This window comes from Quercus robur, chromosome 3 (genome assembly GCF_932294415.1).
Source record: "Quercus robur chromosome 3, dhQueRobu3.1, whole genome shotgun sequence".
NCBI classification, from domain to species: Eukaryota; Viridiplantae; Streptophyta; class Magnoliopsida; order Fagales; family Fagaceae; genus Quercus; species Quercus robur.
In genome coordinates this window covers 34,480,489-34,504,935 of record NC_065536.1, presented here as the reverse complement: position 1 = coordinate 34,504,935, position 24,447 = coordinate 34,480,489, and the positions used below count along the sequence as shown (strand labels likewise).

Below are 24,447 nucleotides of genomic sequence, written 5' to 3'. Positions count from 1 at the left end.
TGGGCCGATCCTTCTCCCAATCCGGACCTTTCCTCTCCTCTTGAATGCTCCCTATCCTCCAGCCGCTTCTGCCTTCTCTCCCTCCACGTCGATCCCCGAGAAGATCCTGCGGAATTGCTCGGAACGTGCCCTCTTGAACGCTCCTCAGACATCTTCTTTGCTTGAGTCTCACTCGAACCACAGCTTCGTAGGATGGCCCCATGGTGGGCGCCAATTGTAAGAACCAAGTACAGGAATTCTGGGCCTTAGATCCCTTGCGCTCACAATTTATTTGTAGTGGGTTTAAGGATTTCCTACAATGGGTCGTTCTCGGCAGAGAGACTCAAAGCGACACTCAGTTGAAATGCTCTCTCCTTGACTGTTTTCTCCCAATTTTTCTGAACCCCTTCTTCTCCCAACTTTCCTCTATTTATAGCCAAGGTTAGTGGGGAGATCATGATTACATTCACCGTTAGTGCTATTGAAGGTCCAGTATTATCTGGTTAAAGTGGTTGTTTAGGTGAAAGGGCGGTGCAGCATTTATGATCTTGGAACTTGGCTCCATTTTCACCGATTGTGTTCGGCAACTCACGTTCCCGTGCATATCATGACCTTCCCGGGTATTGACTCATGCGCTCTACCGGGAAACATTAACCGGTCAACCTCGGGAACTTAATACCCAAAACTTGTTTTTGGCTCTAAGGCAGTTTCAAGAAGGGCATAAGGTAGCTGGAACTTTCTGCTGGGCCTGCGCCCAAGGCCGGTATGGGCTTGGGCCCGGGGCCTAGATGGGTCTGGGCCCAAGGCCAGTATGGGCTTTGGGAGCTCGGTGCCGTACAGTATATAATTTTTTTTCCTGATATGCCATTTATTTAGATACAATGGAAAAGATATTAAAGGAAAATGGACCCCAATGTAATAAAATGGTTATTTGGACAATTCTCTCTACCTACTAATAGAAAAAGAGGGATCTAAGGAGCTTCCTGGACCTAATCTCTGATGATTTCATGTCTTTAAAATGCCATGAGAGCATGGAGAAACATATTACCAAGACCCACTGGCAAATGGACCCCAATTTGTAAATCATGTTTGTCATTATTTTTCCATTCAAATTTTATGATTAAACAAGTAGCATTTACGAGAGCATTGTAAAGAAGACGATCATGCTAGAATTGTAGACACTTTAAACTAAAAGTAGTCCACTAGATATGTGTCCCTAGCCATAGACGTTGAAAAATTATTTCATAACATTTCAAGCATGTAATAAACGGTATTCATATCCAATATTTTTCACTCTTTTATGGTGCAAACATCATATCTAATCAAACCCATGACAATTTAAGATTTACGAAATGGATAGTTTAAAAGAGGACTACTAAGTTTAAATTAGTAGTAACCCTCAAGTGTTAATATTATTTAAGGCAAATAATCTATTTTTTATGAATAGTAGGCTTATCTGGGCGCTACAAATTAAAATATAAATTCATTCCCCTAGGGTTTACACTTTTACATAAGAAGGACATGAGGGCCTAAGGCAATGGCATTGTAAAACTAATGGATATTGGATGGTCCATGATGAATATTTAATTAATTAACTAGAAGATAAGCTAGATTGAATGAAATATAAAAATAATTCTATTTCCCTAAATATTCCCAAGTCACCACATCAAAATTAATGTATATATTCCAATGTCACCATCCGATTTTTTTTTCCCTAGAGTCTTAAAAAACATTTTACATGTGGAGGACCAGTAGTTGGATTTTTGTAATTAAAAAATAAATCCAATGAAAAAGAAAGAAAGGTAAAATATTAAGTTGGATTTTTTGTAAATTTAATTTTTTTTCCTAGGGACAAAAAATGAGTTTAGTAAAACGCAGGAAATAGGTTTCTTCCATTTTTGTATATATCATTGAGACTAACTCGTAGATCAAAATTGTTGAAATAAATTTATTAACAATATGGATGAACAATCATTTGAATTTGTTTGAATTAATAAGCCCAGTGATTAGTTTTATTCATTAAAAGTTGGGTAATAGTCCATCTTCAATGAGCTATGGAGGTGGTCAAACCCAAGTTTGGCCCCATTTGAGATATAGGCCTAAAGTTATCAGACCAGGAACAGCCCAATGTGCATAAAATGCTATTAAGTTCCTGGGCCTTAGGAGAGATTTGATGGGAACTGGGCCTAAAGTAAATGACACCAAATAAGCTAGTTTCCATTGACCATTAGGCTCTGTGATTATATTACGTGGTTCTTTTGGAAACTAGCTAGTAATACTAATGCAATTTCAAAAGAGGTAATGTGCAAAATAGTAGTGCAAAAGGATTGTATATAGTTAGTTAGACAACGTTTGAAACAATAAAGGAAAATAGCATCTCAAGTTTTAGAAACTCGAGATCCTATTAGAACTCGAGTTCAAAAGACTCGCCTTGCGAGTGTGAAAATGCCACGTAGATCTCGAGTCTTTAAAACTCGAGTTTCATGCAAAAAAAATTTCACCTATAGTGGCGTTTTTAAGTCTTACAGTGACGTTTTAAAGCCCTATAGCGGCGTTTTCCTGCAAAATTTTTTTTGTAAGTATAGGTTTAGGAGTCCTATAGTGGAGTTTTTAAGCCCTATAGTGACGTTTTATAGACCTATAGCAGCGTTTTTATTCAATTTGTGGAAATCGAGTCTTTAAAACTCAATTTTCAGCTTGATTTTTACCCACTTTAGCGTAATCCACATACAAATCTAGACTTAAAAACTCGATTTTTATCTCGGAACTCGAGTTTTAGACACTCGAGATGTTAGTTTTCGACATTGTTTTGAAACTTGACAATTAACTAAATTTTTTAATATTTATTGTTATTTTGAAAAAAAATTCAATTTCAAAATGTTAAAATAGTTGACCAGTTCTAAGATCATGTATATCCTGACCTCCTTCTCAAAAAAAAAAAAAAAAAAAAAAAAATTGTATATCCTGACCTCTAAAGAATAGAATGTACATTCAAATGATCATGCGTATATCGTGTGCCAAGTGCCAACCTGTAGATGCATTCAATGCATTAACCAAACACAAAGACACAGAGACAGAGAATTAGAGAGAGAAACAAAGAATTACTAATTACTAATTACTTTACCTGGCCATTTCCTCCAATGGTGCAGGTCCAAGATAGTACTTGTTTGATTCTTTGTCTGGAGTGGATGTGAAACTGCAAAAATAAAAGAAAGGTTCCGTTAGGAATATTCCACTAAACATACCATATCTAAATGCACCATATGATGCCATTATATCATTTATAGGTAGAGAGAGAAACCATTTTTTTTTGGATTGATAAAGAAAACCATTGCAGATTCCATCCATTAATATTTTTTTCCCACAAAAGAAAGATATGACAATTAGAGCACATAACAAGACAACTTACACTATAACTCCTGTTAAAGCAACCTGCAAGGAATCTTCTTCCTGGAGTATAGACACCACACATATAGAAAATAAGAAATAAATAAAAAACAAGAATGAACAAAACATACAGGCATGGAAAACAATAAAATGCGAGCTTATGCAGAAAGGTAAATAAAAATTTTGCCCTAACACAAAAGACATGAGCATTTAATTAAAGAATACCACCAACCTATTTGATGCAGAGTCAGCATCCACTGGATTGCTTTCTTATCCTTCACTGTTTCCAAACCATTGCCTCTAACATTTACCCCACCATTGTCATCAGGAGGTAAAGCCTGTCCCTTGTCTGGGTTTGTTTATAAAAGCACTAATGGATCTTGAATGGGTTGACCATCTTCAGTGATTACGGGCGCTGTGATAAATCTACCACTCCCAACTATAGGAAACATTTGGCCGTACTCTTCCTTCCACCTACATAAATACAAAAACAAAGAATGTAATAAACATTACTATTATTTTTTCAATTAAATAAAATAGTAGTGTCCAAAAGTTCCAACTTCTCATACTTTCTAATACCTTTCTATCTCAATCTTTCTAACTTTAAGTCCCGGTGTACTGACACTACAATCATGAACCCTAGAACATGGCGCCCACCATCATGAACTGCCTGAGAAACAAGACCCATCAATCCCACTTTCCCACCTCCATAGACCAAATCAATCCTTCTCTCCACCTGCAAAACACATCGAAAACTAGACCCATTAACACGACACAAAACCCATTATTAAAACAAACATTAATTTAGTACTAAGTGAGATAGGAGTAGCAAAATTAAAATATAAATAAGATAATAATAATAGCAGTGATAATAAGCCTCGGTTGAAATGTAAACCGCCTAAACAACCCAGTGTAAGTGAAATAAAATAATAAATACTATAATTGAAGGTTTTTGGTCATTGAAGCTTGTGGAGGTACCCAAGGTTTGTGAAACACTTAAAGAGTCATGATACCAAGGGAGCACGTTTGGTACCAAGAATCATGATAACAAAAAACAAGCAAAAAAATAAGATAAGCTAAAATATTTACACTAGAGCACTAGAGATCAAATGGGGTTAAAAAAAAAAAGCAATAATAAGAGACAATTGAGCAGAAGTAGCAAAATTAACATGCAAAGGAGACTTTTATTTAAGCGTGTTCATCCCAAAAATAAAATTTGTATGCAAAGCTATTTCCTTTTAAGCTTATTCATCCTAGAAATTAAAAAAAAAAAAATTAGAAAAGAAAAAACAAAATTAATATGCAACTGTGATTTTTCTTTAAATTAAGGTCAACAGTAATATACTAAAATCACAAACCAGAAAAACAAGAAGGGAAAAAAATAGAACATAAATTTTGAAAAATTGGCATTAAAAAAAAAAAATAAAACCCTCTACAGACTGAATGGAACCAAGGAGAATTTGATTTAAAATTAAAAAAAAAAAAATTACTTAAATGATGAAAGATTCAAATTCTGAACTGCAAAACGGATTGGCATCATGATTTTTATATAATTTTTTTTATAATCCATCAAATTCTAAATTTCCAAATTACACTAACAGCAAAAACAATAAATGAATAACTTCTATATCTTTGGTCAAGTTTTGCTCCCAAATCAAGGTACTAACAAAGCACTAATGCAATAAATTGGAGCAAGTTTCCATATTCCAAAATCCTATCCACCTCAAAAGAAAACACTAATCAACGCGCAACAGAACAACCCTACAGGCCTCTTTGATAGCACAAAAAGTGCTGGAAGTGTAAGAACTAAGAAGGGAATGAATACTTTGAAATCTTGCAATACTATAAAAAATCTGGTCCTAATTCAAACCATCTTTACCTACATAATAAGAGTTAGTTAACCTTATTTGACACCAGCAGAATCTCCATTTTCTTACATTTTCTCAACTACCAAACAATATATTCATCACAAACAATAAACCAAAAGAACTCCCAATTCATCTCTCTCTCTCTGATGGAAACCATTCTATTCCAAAACACAAACATACAATATGGCAAAATACACTATATAGCAAACAGGGTTTCCTTGAATCCAAAACCTCCCTTTGATTTCATTGCTTTTCCCTTTTTTAAGGAGAAAATTATTTAGATTAAAAGAGAAAAAAAAAATTACTCATTTTCGATTCTTTTGCTCAATTTTCCCAACTGCCAAAGAGTGCCTCACACGAAAACCCTAAAATTGCAAGAAAATTTCGCATAGAGAAATGAAAATACAAACCCTAAGATTCATGAACCAGTCAAAAACACAGAAAATATCAACTTACTCAGTCCACAAAAGAGAGAGAGAGAGAGAGAGAGAGAGAGAGAGAGAGAGAGAGAAACCTGGCGCTAGCTCCGTCGAAAGAGTGAGAGTGAGACTTGTTGTTGATGATGTCGTCGTCTTCTCTGAGGTCAGAAGACTTAACGTCATGCATGATCTGAAAAACTGGGTTTAAGATGGAGGGTGAGGGCTTGAGAGTGACAGATGGATGGTGAGGGCTTGAGATCGGAGAGATGGAGGGTAAGGGTTGAGATCAGATGGAGGGTGAGGGCTAGCTCGAGAGATGGAGGCTGATGATGTACGAAGGGAGAGGGTTGGGGTCTTTTTATTATACTATTTATATAAAGCCTAAAGCCGCGTTTTTAACCAGCGGTTATAGGCAAAATCTAAAGCCACGTTTAAGAAACGCGGCCCCATCCCAAACTAAAGCCGCGTTTTAAACACGCGGCTTCAGACTTTGTTTAAAGCCGCATTTTAAAAACGCGGCTTTAGGCAGGCTAGAGTCGCGTTTTTTAAACGTGGCCATAGTTAAGATTAAAAAAAAAAAAAAAGAAATACGCAGGTCATATAGCCGCTAGTTTTAAACGCAGCCATAGCTCCAACACCAAAAATGCGGCTATAGCTCAAAAAAACGCGGCTTTAGACGCATTCTATGGCCGCATGTTTAAAACGCGACCTCAGGTGCTCTCTTTAAGCCGTGTTTCTTAAAAACGCGGCTTTAGCTTGTCTGTAGCCGCATTTTTATAAACGCAGCCTAAAAAAACACGGCCTAAGACCCGTGTGTTTTGTATACCATATATCGATATATGGTATACCAGGACTTTGTAAGGCTACGTTTTCTACCCAGATGGTAGGTTTCGTTGTGCTTTGCTTTGATAGCGGTAAACAACTCATTTCTAAAATGATGGGACAGAATTTTGTTTACTCCACTCTCCACGTTTCAAATTATGGGACTTTGCTTTTGGAATGAGGGAATGAATATTGGGTTTGATTGGATGTGGAATTTCATTCGTGTGGTGTTAACGCAGAGAAGATTGAAGGTAGTATAGAGGCAGTGAGGTATGCCATACAAAAAGGCATCTAGTTAAGAGAGAGAGAGAGAGTAACGATAAGCTAGATTAATGAAGGAAGATGGAAAAGGAGGAGGATGTGTAGGAGAAGATGAAAAGTTGCAGAAGCTGTGCATCAAATGATGTTGTTTGGAACATAGAAAGGAGACCAGTGCAACAAAAGGTGTTAGAACAAAATTAATAGTGCACAATTAAGAGCATTTTTTTTCATTTATTATTAACACGTCAGATAGATTAACAGTAAAAATAATTGTCAGCCATGCATATTGCATAATTTGTCCATGTTATATCAAATAGATCAAGAAAATTGCCATGAGTGGAGTTGTGAATTCTTCAAAATTAACAAATGATAGAGCCTTGGTTGGAGGTATATTATACATTAGATGCATGGCATATTTTTCCCTTGGTAGAGGCTTTTGTAATTATATATTACTAGCCTTTAACCCGCGCAATGCGCGGGATATTCCTAACAAAGCAACTTCTATTATAGAGGCTTTTTTTTTTTTTTTTTTTTGGTTACTTTTCTTTTTTCTTTCTTTTTTTATTATAAAAAAAGTCAATACTTTCTATTCAACCCAATTCAAGTCTGATGTGTTTTCTAGTCACAATACATTTTATTAAAATATCAAATTTTCTTAATTTTTTTAATTATTTATCTTTCTTCATACACAACAATCATCATCTACTTTCTTCCTTCATCCTCAGGATATGTAAATAAATAAATAAATAAATAAATAAATGTAAAATAAATAGTATTGGTGTGAATTTAAAGGTTTGTTATAAATTTACACGGTTATATATAGATTAATGTGGGTCATTTTTGTGTAAAATTGTGTAAATTTTACATATTTTTCTATTATACAGTCATTGATGTGAGAACTCTAACAATGGGGAAAAAAAAATACCCTTTCTTTATCTCATATATAGGCTTCTTATAACCTTCCTTTTCCTCTATCTACAACATCAACAACACCACCTTTGCAAATAGTTGGATGTTCTTGTTATTGGCTTCTTAGCTTTAGGAGCATCATAATTATAGAATGATTTCTATCCCAACATAGCTAGCTCCTAGTATTCCATCCAAACCTTTCATATCAACCTGGAATGAAGGGCTCCTATTATTAGTTTTTGCATAAGAAGATGAACAAAACTTTAAATTGAATGAAATTATAGAGAGATATTTGAGAGAGAGAGACATGGAGGTTAAGTATAGTACCATGTAACAGTATCTTTTTGGTTCTTTGATTTTGCAAGACCAAACTCCCAACTCTTTAAAATCACCATTTCTCATCAACAATAATTTTCTCAAAGAAAAAATGCAGTCATATTTGCAATTGACATATACATTCAGATTTACATAAATAAACCCACACTCATACTCAAATTAATAACCAACTCCCTGTTCTCCTCCAAACAAATCACACAAATAGTGCTTCAAAGGAAATTAATGACCAAAGCCTTAATTATATTTTGCATCCAATTCAAAACCAAAGCCTTAATCATATGTTAGCAGCAAATTTGGAAATAAAATTTAAAACTTTAACAATAATATTTTGAAAGTTAAGATGGTAGCTTTAAGTTGTAAAACAGGGTGACACTGGTTTGACAATGGTAAATTTCCTTAGATTTCTCTCTCTCTCTCAAGGAATTTTAATGATCTTGATTAAACCCTATAATCAACACAATAAGAAATAGAGAAAGCAGAAAGGTAAAGGAAATATTAACGAAAGACATTTCAATTAAACATTAAAAAAAACCACAAAATAAATTAGAAAACAAATAGAAAGCCAAAGGTTATATATGCCAAAGGAAAGCATCCAAAGGAGGAGCATAACCCCATCAATTAACTATGCAATCAAAGTAACAGTATTTGAATAGGAAAAACAATTGTGGGAAAACAATGAACTGGGAATTGCATAAACTACGAGCAGAAACAATATTTGAAGAAGGGAAAAAATTATGTTATGGCCTCGGGTATATTTTGTTGAAGAAAATTCAAATAAGATATATGCAAAGAAACATCTAGAAGAAGTCCTATATATGAATAGAAAAAAGAGCAGAATAACTCATATAAGAAATGTGTAAAAGAATAACTCATAAGCAGTATCTAGCAACATAGATATGCTTGGTAGCATAGTATGCAGACTGTAAAATTAATCACATAACAGCCCCGAACCATTTCAATCCTAAAATCCAATACAAAAACAAATAAACAAAAAATAATTTCTCTAACCCAAATACCTAAATCAATCAATCCAACCAAATATCCAAACATAAAGCATATTTAACACTCAATTAAAAAGAAAATTACCAGTGATTGTTCAAATAAAGTGGAAACTATACCTGGTAGTACTGTTCCTACTCAAACTTGGATTGCTTCCAAGGATTTGCCTTTTCACCTGCAAACCCAGAAAAGAAAAGTTAAAGAAAAACCCTTTAATTTTTTATTACACAGATTTGGAATAGAAATCAATCAATGACAAATGAAATTTACAATTGAATCCAAGAGAGAGTTAAATAAATAAACACTGAGTGGAACGATTGGAAACTCTTCGCCAAGAATACTCATTCAAGAATCGTAAAAGAAATTGAAAAGATCAAAAATACTCTGCTCTCTATGCGATTGAAAAATTAGCCAAAATAATTTTAACTTGAAAATCCAAAACCAAACCAAACCAAAGCAACACAAATACCCTAACCATAAACCAAATCTAATCCAATAAACTTAATCAAAATCAAATCTAGCCCAAGTGCCTAAATCGAACCTATAGTACCAAACACCCAAACATAAATCATAGTTACCACATAATTTTAAAAAGAATAAAGAAAACCTTTACCAGTAACAGTTCCCGCTTCATGACGATGGTGGCTGCCCTGAGATTTATCTCTCTTTCAATCTCTGTTTTTCTTCTATGTTTAAATAGTGTAACATTCTTAACGGGTTCATTATCTCAACTGAAGGCTCTTTTCTTTTCTTCTTTAAAAATATGGCAGCCATCGGTGATAGAGACACAAAGACCTAAACTGAAACCAATCCAAACAATTATAAAAAAACTTGATCATATTTAATGCACAAATGAAAAAGACCTAAATCGAAACCACTCCAAATAAAATATCAAATTATGATCATATTTAATGAACAAACTAAAAAATGAAGAGAGAAACTTACAGGTAGCGATTCTGACATGATGATGGTAGGAGGATTCATTATTGGGAAGTTTGCCTAATATTGACTCTGTTCTTTGATTTTTTTTTTTAAGTAATCTCTAATCAGGTAGTAACAAACGAAAAGGAAATTCATTTAAAAATAAATGCAATAGAAGATGGTTAATTAACAATTGCAACTCTTTATCGATCCAACATGAGATCAAAACATGCATAAAAGGAAATAACAATAATACACAAAGAAACAATAATTATAGCTGTAATTACATGACAAATTCCAACTCTATTTGCGCACCTATTCACGATCTCTCTCGTTTCTCTGTCTTTGCCCTCTCCAGACCTAAATTATATTTGACACCAAATATAAATCAACAAAAAAATAGAGACTATACATGTTGACGCAGAGGCTAAATTGAAGTAGTTGGATGACAAATTTCTCAAAAAAATTTCGCCGTCCATGCCTTTCTCATTAACGGACTGTCTAAGTTTGGGTTTTCAAATTGTTTTTTTTTTTTTTTGGTTTTTTTTTTTAATCTCTTATAACTGTGAAATTGTGTGAAGTACACAGTTAATACCAAATGGGTGTAGTGTCTACTAACCCTATGAAACAGATCAAAAGGTGTTTTCTAAATCAAAATCGGTTTTCCAAATCAAAACCCCAAGAAAAAAAAAAAAAAAAAGAATCAAAAGACTGAAACAAAAAGGAATCAAAACCAAAATCAAATCTAAACCTATCCAACAAAAAAACTCAATAAAAAGTAATATTTCATACCCAAATCTAAAAAAATAGAGAAAAATGTACCGGAGCCGGTTCCGACAATCTTATAGTGGCAGATATATAGCCTAACGGTGTTGATGCGGTGATGCCCATAGATTTTTCTTTCTGCTTGCAGTGGTGCTTTGAGTCTGGCGAGGGAACTCTCTCCTTCTCTCTCTGTATCTGCATTTTATTTTTTTGGAGTATTGGAACTCTTTGCTTCTCTCTCTATATCTGCGTTTTTTTTTTTCTTTATTGGAAGCTTTTAATTGGATTTTAACCGGTTATTTTTCTTTTTTTACTGGGAGAGGCTTTTAAACGGTGTTGTAGCATTGCCAAATAATACAATGTATCGTTTTTTTAACTTATACGCACTACAAAAAAATCGTTCTGTCCCAGCGTTTTTTTCCCAGCGTTTTTACAAACCGCCGTAATAGATAAGTCTGTACCAGCGCTTTTTGAAAACGTTGGTATAGGAAATCCTATTACGGCGGCTCAAAACCAGCGCTTTATAAAGCGCTGCAATAGGAGGCCTATAGCGGCATTTTTCAAAAACGCTGTTATAGGAAGCCCAAAAACGCTGGGATAAGGTTACTGATTTCCCTTAGGGGGAAAAACCTATCCCAGCGCTTCTAAAAGCGCTGGAATAAGGTCGACCCTATTCCAGCGCTTCAAAAAGCGCTGGGATAGGTCTTTCCCCATAAGGGAATGAGGGACCTGTCCCTGCGCTTTTGAAAGCGCTGGGATAGGTGGACCCTATTCCAGCGCTTTCAAAAGCGCTTGGACAAGTCCCTACGTTCCCTTATGGAGAAAGACCTATCCCAGCGCTTCTAAAAGCGCTGGAATAAGGTCGACCCTATTCCAGCGCTTCAAAAAGCGCTGGGATAGGTCTTTTCCCATAAGGGAATGAGGGACCTGTTCCTGCGCTTTTGAAAGCGCTGGAATAGGGTCACCTATCCCAGCGCTTTCAAAAGCGCAGGAACAGGTCCCTCATTCCCTTATGGAGAAAGACCTATACCAGCGCTTTTTGAAGCGCTGGAATAGGGTCGACCTTATTCCAGCGCTTTTAGAAGCGCTGGGATAGGTCCTTCCATTCCTTTAGGGAGAAAGACCTATCCCAGTGCTTTTGGAAGCGCTGGAATAGGTCAACCTATTCCAGCGCTTCAAAAAGCGCTGGGATAGGTCTTTCTCCCTAAAGGAATGGAAGGACCTGTCCCAGCGCTTTCAAAAGCGCTGGAATAGGTCACCTATAGGTTTTTTTAAATTTTTTTTTTTTTAACACAAGATAGAATTTCTACTATAGCCTAATTTAAATGTATATGTGTATGGAATTTCCTCCTGGAGATTTGAACCCCGACACTTGCCCCTCACATCCCACAAACACTTATACTTGTGGAGGGATTTGTTAATTATCAAATGACCAATACTTTCCTAAACCTAAAAAAAGACCAAAGTACCCCCCAAAACATTGAAAAAGAGCAAAAACACCCCGATACCTAGAAAAAGAATAATATACCCCCGAAACCTAATAAATGACTAAAATAACCCCAAAACATCAAAAATGACCTAAGCACCCCCTAAGGCATTAAAAATGACTAGAGTACCCCTTGTGTCTAAAACTAGCCAAAATACCCTCGATTACTTAAATAAGAACAAAATACCCCTATAAGTCAAATAAATGACCAAAATGCCCCTAGAAAGACAAAAAATGTCCAAAACACGCCTGACACCCATAAAAGGATTGATACACCCCCGAAACATAAAAAATGACCGAAATATCCCCAAAACATTGAAATGAATCCTAAAAACTAGAAAATGACAAAAGCACCCCCCATGCATATAAAAGGTGGAAAACCCCCTTGATTATTTGAATAACACTAGGGGTGGCAAAATCAACCTAAATCCATTTGCCCACCCAAACCCGCCTACTTAAATGAGACTCAAACCCACTCAATTATTAATTGGGTGAAATGAGTATTAACCCAATTAAACCCAATTAATATTAATGTTTATTGCGTTTTAAATGGGTACCTAATTATGATCCAAGTATCATTTCTACAAATCAACCAACTTTAAAATACCCCAAAACCATAAAATGAACAAAATACCCCTTAAACATAAAAAATGACCAAGATACCCTAAAAAAAAAATAACAAAATAACCCCGAAACCCAAAAAATTACCAAAATACCTCTAAAACCTAAAAATAAAATACCCCCGAAACATAAAAAAATGACTAAAATACTCCCTGAAACCAAAAAAACGAACAAAATACTTCCAAAACCCAAAAAATGACCAAAATACCCCCAAAGTCCAAAAAATGACCAAAATATCCCTAAAGTCCAAAAAATGACCAAAATACCCTCAAAACCTAAAAATTACCAGAATACCCCCAAAACCTAAAAAATGATCAAAATACCCCTGAAGTCCATAAAATGACCAAAATACCCCTGGTCGTTTTTTGGGTTTCGGGGATATTTTGGTCATTTTTAGGTTTTAGGGGTATTTTTGTCATTTTGTAGGTTTCATGATTATTTTGGGTATTTTTTGGTTTTGGGGGTATTTTAGTCATTTTAAAGGTTTTAAGGGTATTTTTGGTCTTTTTTTGGTTTTTGGCGGGTATTTTGGTCATTTTAAGGTTTTGGGGGGTATTTTTGTCAAATTTTGGTTTTTGGGAGTTATTTTGGTCTTTTTTTGGGTTTTTGGGATATTTTGGTCATTTTTTTATTTTGGGGATATTTTGGTCATTTTTTTTGGTTTTTGGGGTATTTTGGTTATTTAGTAGGTTTCATGGTTATATTTTAATATTGTTGGTCCTCGAGTCACATCTTACAAATTTTTTTTAGCTATCACATTATATTTTAGTAATTTTTAGTGAGGAATTATATTTTATTAATTTGAAGTATTAAATTAAAATATATTAAATTAGTTTGAATTATTAAATTCAATTTTGTTAAATTGAATTATTAAAAAATATTTTTATTGATTAATATAATTTATTTTATTAATTTATTAAAAAATATTTTTATTAATTAATATAATTTTTATTAATCAAGAAAATGCTAATGGAAAGACCTATCCCAGCGCTTTTAAAAGCGCTGGAATAGGATCAACCTATTCCAACGCTTTAAAAAGCGCTGGGATAGGCCTCTCTACATAAGGGAATGGAGAGACCTGTCCCAGCGCTTTTGAAAGCGCTGGAATAGGTGGACCTTATTCCAGCGCTTCAAAAAGCGCTGGAATAGGTGGCGCTGGGATAGGCCTCTCTCCATGAAGGAATGGAAGGACCTGTCCCAGCGCTTTTGGAAGCGCTGGAATAGGTGGACCTTATTCCAGCGCTTTCAAAAGCGCCGGGATAGGATCACTTATTCTTTTATGGGGATAGACCTGTTCCAGCGCTTTTGAAAGCGCTGGAATAAGGTCCACCTATTCCAGCGCTTCCAAAAGTGCTGGGATAGGTCTCCAAAAACGCTGGGATAGGTCCCTCGTACCACTTAAAAATTTTCAGACTTCCCACTTATTTTTTTCACCTTCCCACCATTTTGGTCTCTCATTTTTGGTCTCCCACTTCTTTAGTTCAGCTGTTTTCCTCTCACCCACATTTTTTCTCCCTCTCCCTCTTCCTTAACCCACTTCCCCTCCTCCTCTCTTCTTCTTTACTCAAAACCCACCATTTCTTTTCCAAAATTTTAAGCACAAAAATACTACCCAAAACCACAGACCCTATCCAAAGCAAGGTAAGTCTCTCTAGCTCTCATTTATATTTCGTAGCAATATTTGTATATATATTTGTTGTTAAATTTCTAGTTTTTTAGTTTTGATTTTGGTTGAAGTTTGGTTTGGGTTATGTGTATATTTTTGTGTAACTATTGGTTGATTGTGTGGGTTTTAGTTTTGGATTTGGTTTTGGTTAAAGTTTACCCAAAGCAAGGTAAGTCTCTCTAGCTCTCATTTCTATTTTGTAGCAATATTTGTATATATATTTGTTGTTAAATTTCTGGTTTTTTAGTTTTGATTTTGGTTGAAGTTTGGTTTGGGTTATGTGTATTTTTTTGGGTAACTATTGGTTGATTGTGTGGGTTTTGATTTTGGTTGAAGTTTGGTTTGGGTTATGTGTATATTTTTGTGTAACTATTGGTTGATTGTGTGGGTTTCAGTTTTGGATTTGGTTTTGATTAAAGTTTACCCAAATCAAGGTAAGTCTCTCTAGCTCTCATTTCTATTTTGTAGCAATATTTGTATATATATTTGATGTTAAATTTCTGGTTTTTTAGTAATTAGAAAACTTTTTCAAATGTTAGTGAGATTCTAAAACTATCAATTGCTTGTATATATTTCCTTATTAAACGATTCATTGTTAAATGTTTTTAAATCATTAATAGGAATTGATATTTGTATTGATTATATATTGCCAAGATTAACAAATCTTACTAACTTTACTAGGCCATTTCTTGTTGATTTGATTAGTCAAAGCACATTTTTAAATCGTTAATATGGGAATTGATATTTGTATTGATTATATATTACCAAGATCAACAATCATATTAATGTTACCGGGCTATTTACTATTGATTTCATTAATCAAAGCAATAAAAAGAGTGGGGACGGCTTGCAAAACTTTCTTATTTCCTAAATATATAGTTAGATAGTTGAGTTAGTTGTATCTAGGGAGTGGGAACTGCTTGCAAATCTTTTTGATATGTTACATGGAGGCAAGACTTTTGAGCAATAATTTCGTCAAAATTGATATATTTTAAAATCTTAAAATTTAAGTAACTAGAACTTTGGACACAAGATTTAGCAAGGGTGTACATAGAATTATTAACTAGAGCTTTCTTCTTCTCTCTTGCATCCTAGCTCCTGCTCCCTTTTTTATCTTCATAGAATTATAACACTTCCAATGGAATTTTTCTTAGGAAGAAGAGGTAAAATTGAAGCCTGTTATTCTATTCGATTATGGTATGGTCTTCTTATAAGAGTTCTTTCAATGATTTTTAGTTACATCTTGATGTAATTGAGATGTGAAAAGGCTAATGCATTCAGTACTAATAACTGAACGGTTTTCTGATTTTGGTCCTTTCATTTCATGGCCTAAAATGTGGCCGTTTCTTTTATTAGTAGATTTTTAGGTTATGGGTCAAATGTCCTTGTCTCACCATCCTTATTGAGTATCTAGACTTGGCTACGTTATATATATATATATATATATATATGTATGTATATTCCCCCCCCCCCCTCTTTTTTGCCAACATGGTACTTTGCAGGGCATTTTTGTCAAACTGAAGGCTTTCATTCATCTATGTCAATTCATGTCTGGTTTCTTAGCCAACCATTTCGTCTGAAGTGGACCCAACTCATTGAATTTTATTTTTTGAGTGCTTAATGTAGCATTGACCAAGTATACTAGTACTAAAAATATAGCTAACATTTACAAACAGCTAGTTCCAAATAACAATCTAAATTGACCTGAATGACAATAATGTATAAATACTATTATTTAATATGTAACATGCCTTTGCAATTTGACAATTAAATAATTTCTACCATTTTTATTCCTTTTGAATTGATGAGTGAGTTTTGCTCTTGACTTCTTGCAATCTTTTTTTTTTAAAATTTTTTTTTATACTAAAAATACTTGCATAGTGTAAGAGAGTGCAAGATTTTAGATACATCATCTATCAATATATATCCCAAGAGAGAAAGAGAGAGAGAGCTACAACTACAACTAGAACTACAAGTCTATTATGGCACGTCTAATTTATCAATATTTCAAACATGAATCAAGCAAGTGCCTTTAACAATGCTTCTATGTATTAATCTTTCCACTCAATTTAGTTGATAATTTTATTTTACTTTGTCATTGTATTTTTTATTAAAATAAAAAACAACTCAATTCTGACTGTTGGATTTGTTAAATTGCTAGATTAAACATTTGGTGGCTACTGCAATATCTTTAGCATCCCCTATGGAGCAAAGCAAGGTAGCAACTAGTAAGTTAACCTCTCATTCTCTGACTACGTATGATTAAATTATTAAATAGCTCATGTTTACTGTGGAACAAATGCAAACTAGCAAAATATTGGAGCTTATCTTCTAGTTTGTATATCTTTGTACACCTCTCCCTATTTTAGTTTATAGTTTGTTCTCTCAATGTACTTAGTTTAGTAGTTTCTTCTCTTTTTACATGATTTTGGACGTGAAGTCACCTAATTTACGTCTTTTAAGTGATCTTAGTAGTCTATAATTTAGACTTAGATTTTGTAAGATTAGCAGCTCATTGTAAGTTTGAGTTCCTCTTTCTGGGAGCAAACCAATGAATTGCTCAAGGGAGAGTAAAATCTACTTCAAAATACCCTATTAGTATATAATTATATGTCAAATTTTTTGTTGTGGTGAGTTGTTGATTTGGAGCAAGTGGGTGGCTTGCACGGTGATATAAGGTGGTTTACTTTTCATTATTGGGAGTGTTGATTGTCTTGTGAATGTTGTGATATTATTGTTCAACTATGTGTGAATTTATTTTATCTCCTCTTAGTAAATTCAAATATTCTACTGTGGTAGGTTGTTGATTTGGAGCAAGCGGGTTGTTTGCACGAAGATATAAGATAGTGTATTTTATTTTGGGAGTGTTGATTGTGCTGTTCCTATTGTGCAATAATTATTGATAATGAACTTAGTCATTCTTGCTGGAATTTCCTTAATAATTCTACCTTTTATGTGATCATCTAAGTTTACTTTTTATCTATTGCTACTTGAGTAATACTCATGCATTGGTGTGTTCAGTGATTAGCCCTAGGCAAACCAAGTATGGATCTAACTTGACTTAGACTTATATTTTTTAGTTTCGTGAACACTAGGTTCCTAGGTGATTGGAGTGGTCTAGCATCTTAAAGCTTTTTCAACATAAGCTATGGAGTCAAATTCAAGGCATTCTTGATTATTACCCATGATTAAGTTCAGATTTTTCATCATCGATAAGTATATGTATGGCTCTTTTGGAAGAATGGGCATGGCAATTTATGGTACAAGGACAATTACTTAATGCCCTTGATGAGAGATTGAGGGCTAGAGGTGGGTTTGATGAGGGGAAGATTGAGTTGGATGAGTTAGAAAGTGAGGACATGGATATATATTTGCTCCAAAAAATGAAATCCAAGAATATGTGGTCTGAGTTTGAACAAAATTATGGCTCTTCATTATAGCCAACATTTGAAGATATTCTTGATTATTACCCATGATTAAGTTCAGATTTTTCAACATTTGAAGATTTTTCATCATTAATAAGTATTGCATTTGCTATTGTAAATAATTATAAGTAGATATATTTAATTTGTTGGTTTAATGTGGTATTGTATTTGCTATTGGAAAATACGAATTATGATTCATTACAGGTGTTATAAAATAAGTATTGAAAAATATGTATTTTAGGTACATTACAGGTGCTAAAATTTTTTTTTTAAAAAAGGACCTATACCAGCGCTTTTGAAAGCGCTGGCATAGGTCCTTTCAAATTATACTGATTCACGACCTATAACAGCGCTTTTGTGAGCGCTAGAATAGGTATAGTCTATGCCAACGCTTTCAAAAGCGCTGGTATAGGCCTTTTAAATTATATTGATTTAAGACCTATACCAGCGCTTTTGAAAGCGCTGGCATAGGTAGTACCTATTCCAGCGCTTTCAAAAGCGCTGGTATAGGTCTTGAATCAATATGATTTAAAAGGCCTATACCAGCGCTTCAAAAGCGCTGGTATAGGGCATATGCCTTTCCTAGCGCTTTTGAAAAGCGCCGGGACAGGTCCGTCGACCCTATACCCACATTCACTGCGCGGCGGTTTGAAGCGCTGGGAAAAAAAACGCCGGGATAGGAATTTTGACCCTATCCCAGCGCTTTCTGGGGCTATCCCAGCGGTTTTGAAAACGCTGGGATAGCCCTGTTTTTTTGTAGTGACGTGTCAAAATTTTAGATAGGCAGTTATCCTAATTGTCAGCACCTCCTTAATTGTAGGAATTAACTTTTTCTTAGCTTCTGCTATTATATATAGTATATGATATGATATGATATATGATATATGATATTAGATAGATTAGGTTAGATAGTTAAATTAGTCCTTACGTACCCTAGTCGTTTTTAGCACTAGCACACGCCCATATTTTCACTTCTTTGAGTTAAGGATATTTTTATGCACAAAAGATGCACAAGGAACATTGCAGGAGAATTGAGATATTAAAAATAGGTTGTAATTGCAACTTTGTATTTGTTGGAGTCCTAGAGCCATCATTTGACTATAATCAACTGGCTTAACGATTGGTGGAGTCAATAACCAAAGGATAATACTTTTTGCACCTAAACTATTACACAATTTTACATATATCTTATTTTTGAATTGAAATTATGACTTAAAGTTATTATTTCCAAGTTTAAATTCATGAATTCAAATCACAATTTCAATTAAAAAATAGGATGTGTATAAATCTGTGTGTAACACTTTATATGTAATAACTGCAACATGAGTAACCGGAAATAAACAAAACGCTAAGTGGAGAGAGAAAAGAAGTCTGCTCTTGCTATCTTTATTGTATTTTGTCTTGTATGCATGTATTGGCTTTTAACACATCTTATTTTTTTTTTATTTGCATCGTGCACAAATGAAAAAACCCATGAAAATTTTGAATAAGGATTTATATTCTTATAATATATATTTTTTACATTGGTTTTTTTACATCTAATTTCATGTGCTGAAACGTGGACATTCCCACATTAGAATTGATATCGATGTAAAATAGTGGAGGTAAAGAAGTGTCAACACATATTTTTCCTTTTGAATAATGCATAGGCCGTATGGAATGAACAATGAATTTAAAGGGACAGCATCATTAATACCAATTAAATTTTTACAAAAAATCATAAACTTTGTTAAAATATATGTTTACAAAAAATCATGAGCTTTATTACAAAATGTTAAGAGAAAAAAAAAACAATACCCTTTAAAAATCAAGCATTTTTATGACAAGCATTCCTCTCTTTAGGATTGCTTTAATATTCTAAAAAAAAAAAAAACAAAATAGGTTGGCCCTAATTATGAAATGTGACTTGAACCGGAAAAGAAGCTACACCATCTCCAACTATAATGGTGTGCCCACCGAAAGGCAAAATATTATTACCAGCGTTGTCTACAATGCCCAAGCTCTTGCAACCATTGAACACAAACTTAACTTCTTGGCTCGCACCAGCCGCTATGTAAACCCTCTGGAAACCAATCAACTGCTTAAGAAAAGTACCGGTAATACCATCTGGGGGCTTGGAGTAAACCAAGACAACTTCACTCCCAACTTTTCCACCCACATTCTGGACTACAAGAGTTAACTCAATATACTCGCCGCATTGCAAGTCGCTTACTAAAATTGATGGGCATGTAGGCTTGGTCTTGTTAGCCATATAATTTAGATCATGGCAGTGTGTAAATCTCTGCAATTTTGCGGGCAGTGAAGGCACTGTGGCATTTAAGGTGTAATTGAATTTTGTGTAGCTGAGACCAAAACCAAAAGGGAAGACTGTGGGGCCATTGAAGAATTTGTATGTTCGTCCCGGGTAGCCTTGGCTATCATCTGGCCTAAATTGCATGGATGTTAGGGGTAGCTTGTTAATATAATCGGCTTGATACCACGTGATGGGCAATCTTCCAGCTGCAACATAATTTATATTTATATGTGTGAGTGTTGTTAATGATTGCATGTATAATGTGAAATAATACGTGAATAACAATATAAAATCATAGAGCTATCATATATAGACATAATTATGCTTAATTGATTAGTCATAACAAATTAAATTTGAAAGGATTAAAAAAGAAAGAACGACTTGACATGATTAATCTAATGGGATGGTGTAAAAATTAATTGAAGATTAGTTATGCATGCATTGGCTTATTATTAATTAGTTAGAGATAATATATTTGTGTATATTGCAAACCTATGTATACCTAACCCTACCTCCTGATCCTTATTTAAACACTGCTTAGGGTTCATTTTAACTGATGATTTGAGATTATAGTGAAGATGTAATTGTGAAGGTCTTCTCCTGTGTACGTAGTCCTTTAGGTTAGACCATGCAATCCTTGTATTCTCTCTTCTCTCTATACTCTTTTTTTGCTCTATATTTTTCAAAAACCTTACATAATTATTGTAGAATGTTTGTTTACCTGGATTGTATTGCCCAAAAACAACATCTGCAATGGCACGACCGCCTTCCGCTCCAGGATATCCAACCCAAAGAATGGCTTTAATTTTGGGGTTAGTCTTAGCGAAAGAGATATCGACACCTCCTGCAGTCATGAGTACAAGAATAACCGGGCCCTTTGCAGCAGCGGCAACTTGGTTGATAAGGTCAGTTTGTTTTCCTGGAAGGAGGAGATCCAACCTGTCTAAGCCCTCTGCCTCAATTGATAAATCTAACCCTGTCACAATAATCGTGGCATCAGCTGTCTTTGCAGCTTCCACAGCTGGGGGTATTAAGCTAGCATCCCTGCATTTAACGTCGCCACATCCCGCTGCGTAGTTCACTTTTCCATATGTTGAAAAGCCATCAATAGGAGAGGTGTATCGGCATGGACTACCAGGATTTCTTGGGTCAAATGCATAATTTCCAATCATAGCAACGGTAGAATTGGCATGTGGTCCAACAACTGCTAGAGTTTTGAACGTGGCAGTGTTTAAAGGCAAAGTTGGTCCATCATTTTTCAGAAGAGTAATTCCTTCTCTTGCTACTTGAGTGGCTAACTCAATGCTTCTGTTGGTGCATATGTCGTTTTTACCAAGAGCTTTGTATGCAGGCAGTCCATCAAAGTACCCTGCTCTCAAAAGCACAATATAAAGGTTTTGTAGTGCCTCGTCTATATTTGACTCTCTAACCTTCCCTTGGTTCACTGCATTTCCGAGGTACTTGGGGTAATAGGCTCCGCAGTCCAAATCCAATCCTACATCGAACATAATTTACATGTTGGTATAATTCATAATCAAAATCAAAATTTATATGACTAACTATTAACCTGCTTTTAGTGTTTGTGCAACGGCGTCCTCATTTGAGTCGTTAAGAAATTTGTGACCCGTTACCATTACTTCAACGGAATCACAATCAGCAACTATATAGCTGGATTAAAGAACATAATATTTGCGATCAGTCTTTTACAAAAAATAATCAAGGTCTAATAATGGGGTTTTAAATATTATTGTACCCATGAAGATTCCATTCTTGTCTAAGGGTCTCTCTCAAAAGCTTTGGATCAGCACAAGATGGTATTCCATTAACACGGTTATAAGAACACATAACACTGCTAGCATCACCATCTTTAACACACATTTCAAATGGCCGCAGGAATGACTCTTCCAAATCTTGCTCTGTCACCTGCAAGGACATTAATATATTTATATGTTAAATCCCATATCATTTTTAATTTGTAGTACTTTAGAGAATGAGTAAATCTAGACACAACTTTTGTGTCACATGTGACAACTTCTAAGTGATGAATTTAAGTTACCCCACCCTAGCATCAAAATGGTAGCGATCAACTCCATGCCAATTGTCAACGTCATATGCAGCAAAGTGCTTGCAACATGCGGCAACTTTGAGTGGTCTAGTATTCAAATCTTTATAGTGCTCTGTCCCTGCAACATCTTGTAAACCTCTCACGTAATTAGACGCATATGTGCCAACAATGAAAGGATCTTCACCAGGTGTCTCAGTGATTCTTCCCCATCTAGGATCTCTTGCAACGTTGATGGTTGGGCTCCAAAATGTTAATCCAGATCGCCCAAGATTGTACATTGCTCGTGCTTCTGTTGAAACAACCTAAAAATTGGTGGCAAATTTGTTTCAATATGTGTACACAATCAAACTTATGCACCAATAAAAAAGTGTTATACCCCTCATGCTAAAATATTTTTCAAACTTATTTCACTCACGGTAACTAGTGTCATTATCCTATTTAATTGTTACCATTGCCCATGTTGGGCAAAGTGGTACCTCCTCTTGCCATGAGGGGCTTGTGTGCGGTATTCATATGCTCATTAGTTCAAGCCTCGAGGTGGGGTTTAGGTATTAAGATTTCTAAACTAGATTATAAAAAACAAAGAAGAAGCTAGAATTGATCTTCACAAGGAGATTGTTAGCCTTGTTATCCACATTCTCTTTCCGATGGTGGTATTATGTGTAAGCATGATATATAACACACTCTTCACATAAAGTAAACATATTCATATGGAATGAGTGTTATATATCATGGTGTTTTCATTTTATTTTATTTTTAAATAGCATTATGTACACTATATTTAAGATAAGAGACATTCACCTGACCAATTTCTCTCCAGCGTTTCTCGTTGAATGAAGCTGCTGTGAGTATGACAGTGGGAAAGCTGGTTGCATGAGGAACTAGATTATCAAAGACGGTTCCTGGACCAACATTGGACAGACCATGCAACGCCTCAGACCACCACTCGTACTTTGGCAGCCCTAATCTAGCCACTCCATCAGCATTATTTCCTAGCTGTGCTATCTTTTCAGCTAGTGTCATTTGATCCACCAAATCTTTGGCCCTAACATTGTAGGGAAGCTTCGAGTCACAAAAGGCGAAACTTTTCATGTCCAGTTTGAGTTTGGCATATCTGGCAGGATCACATATATAAGTGAAGTCACTGCCAGTTGGGGTGGCTGCATCAGTACTAATTTTTAAGACTTTTTCTTTCTCATCTATACAAATGACAAAGGAAGTTATAGTGAAAGAGAGACAAAGAAGAAAACTAAGAATTTTAGGCATGGCTTTTTCTGAGAAAGAAATCATTTTCATTTGACATATACAAGCATATGGAAGCTTTTATAGGGATTCAGGATGTCTTACCCGTAGAAATCTCCAGAGTTCTCTTGGTGAAGCACAATGCTCGCCCATCCTCGTCCTAGGAACCCGTCTTGTGGGAATGAGAGTTTTGCTATCAAGTTTCCCTACGAGGGCTACTCACAGCCAAAAGAAATTAGAAAATGTTAAAATTACTGCTGACCAACAAAAATATTTTTCTATTTGTTTTGTTTTGTGTCTAAATAGAAAAATGTTATGTCCAAAATATTTTTATAACACTTTCACAACAAATCATAAGTGGCAGGTTGTTACGGCTTATTGTTAGTGGGCAAAAAAGTAATTTCAGTGTTTGATTTAAATTATAATCAATAACAACTTACTGTTTCAAAAAAAAAAAAAATAATAAATAAATAAATAACAACTTACTACCTATGAATATTTGTTATGAAAGTGTTATGAAAATGTTATGTACATGGCACTTCTCGCGGAATATATGAAATTGGATATAATTATGGTAGTTTTAAATATAGATATATATTGGATTTCGTTTTTGTATGTTGCTATCTATTTTACCGTTTAAAGAAAATATAACATGTCAAAGATTCTAATAGAAAGTTTAAATATAGAAAAGAAATTTAAACTCAATTAAATAAAATGAGAAATTCTATGTTCTCAACATTTTCATAACAAATTATAGGTGATAAGTTGTTACCAATTCTAATTTGAACCCACTACTAAAATTTGTTTTTTTTTTTTTTAATTTGTTCATCAATAACAACTAGTAAAATCTTGTCACTTAGGATTTGTTGTGAAAAACGTTGTAAAAATGTTGTAGACATAACATTTCTTTTAAAAAAAATATACATAAAACTTCCTTATATTTAAATATATTAAGTTCCTTAATTAAATTTAAAAACATAGAT

At 34.5% G+C, this 24,447-nt stretch overlaps 2 protein-coding genes across 16 annotated transcripts in view; both read right to left on the bottom strand.

Moving 5' to 3' along the window:
- LOC126717884 (uncharacterized) overlaps positions 1 to 10,933 on the bottom strand; it is a 45,247-nt gene extending 34,314 nt beyond the window's left edge. The window contains exons 1-9 of one of the 15 annotated variants that reach the window (XM_050419832.1): positions 10,724 to 10,932; positions 10,217 to 10,261; positions 9,926 to 9,991; positions 9,594 to 9,780; positions 7,662 to 9,155; positions 3,946 to 4,102; positions 3,599 to 3,840; positions 3,389 to 3,429; positions 3,104 to 3,175 (exon numbers count right to left, since the gene is read on the bottom strand). The gene's annotated coding sequence lies outside the window, so the exon portion shown is untranslated. Of the gene's footprint in view, positions 1 to 1,294; positions 3,009 to 3,103; positions 3,176 to 3,388; positions 3,430 to 3,598; positions 3,841 to 3,945; positions 4,103 to 5,748; positions 6,101 to 7,661; positions 9,156 to 9,593 lie in introns of those variants that run through there. The other 14 variants (XM_050419828.1, XM_050419827.1, XM_050419829.1 and 11 more) reach the window with 14 other exon arrangements.
- An 8,819-nt stretch (positions 10,934 to 19,752) lies between these two features.
- Positions 19,753 to 23,424, bottom strand: LOC126719562 (beta-xylosidase/alpha-L-arabinofuranosidase 1-like). The gene is made up of 6 exons (XM_050422094.1): positions 23,024 to 23,424; positions 22,219 to 22,524; positions 21,911 to 22,080; positions 21,725 to 21,825; positions 20,879 to 21,652; positions 19,753 to 20,363 (listed from the first exon to the last, which is right to left on the bottom strand). The coding sequence occupies exons 1-6, from the start codon at positions 23,312 to 23,314 to the stop codon at positions 19,753 to 19,755; spliced, it is 2,253 nt and encodes a 750-aa protein (XP_050278051.1). The 5' UTR covers positions 23,315 to 23,424.
- Positions 23,425 to 24,447: the final 1,023 nt, after the last annotated feature.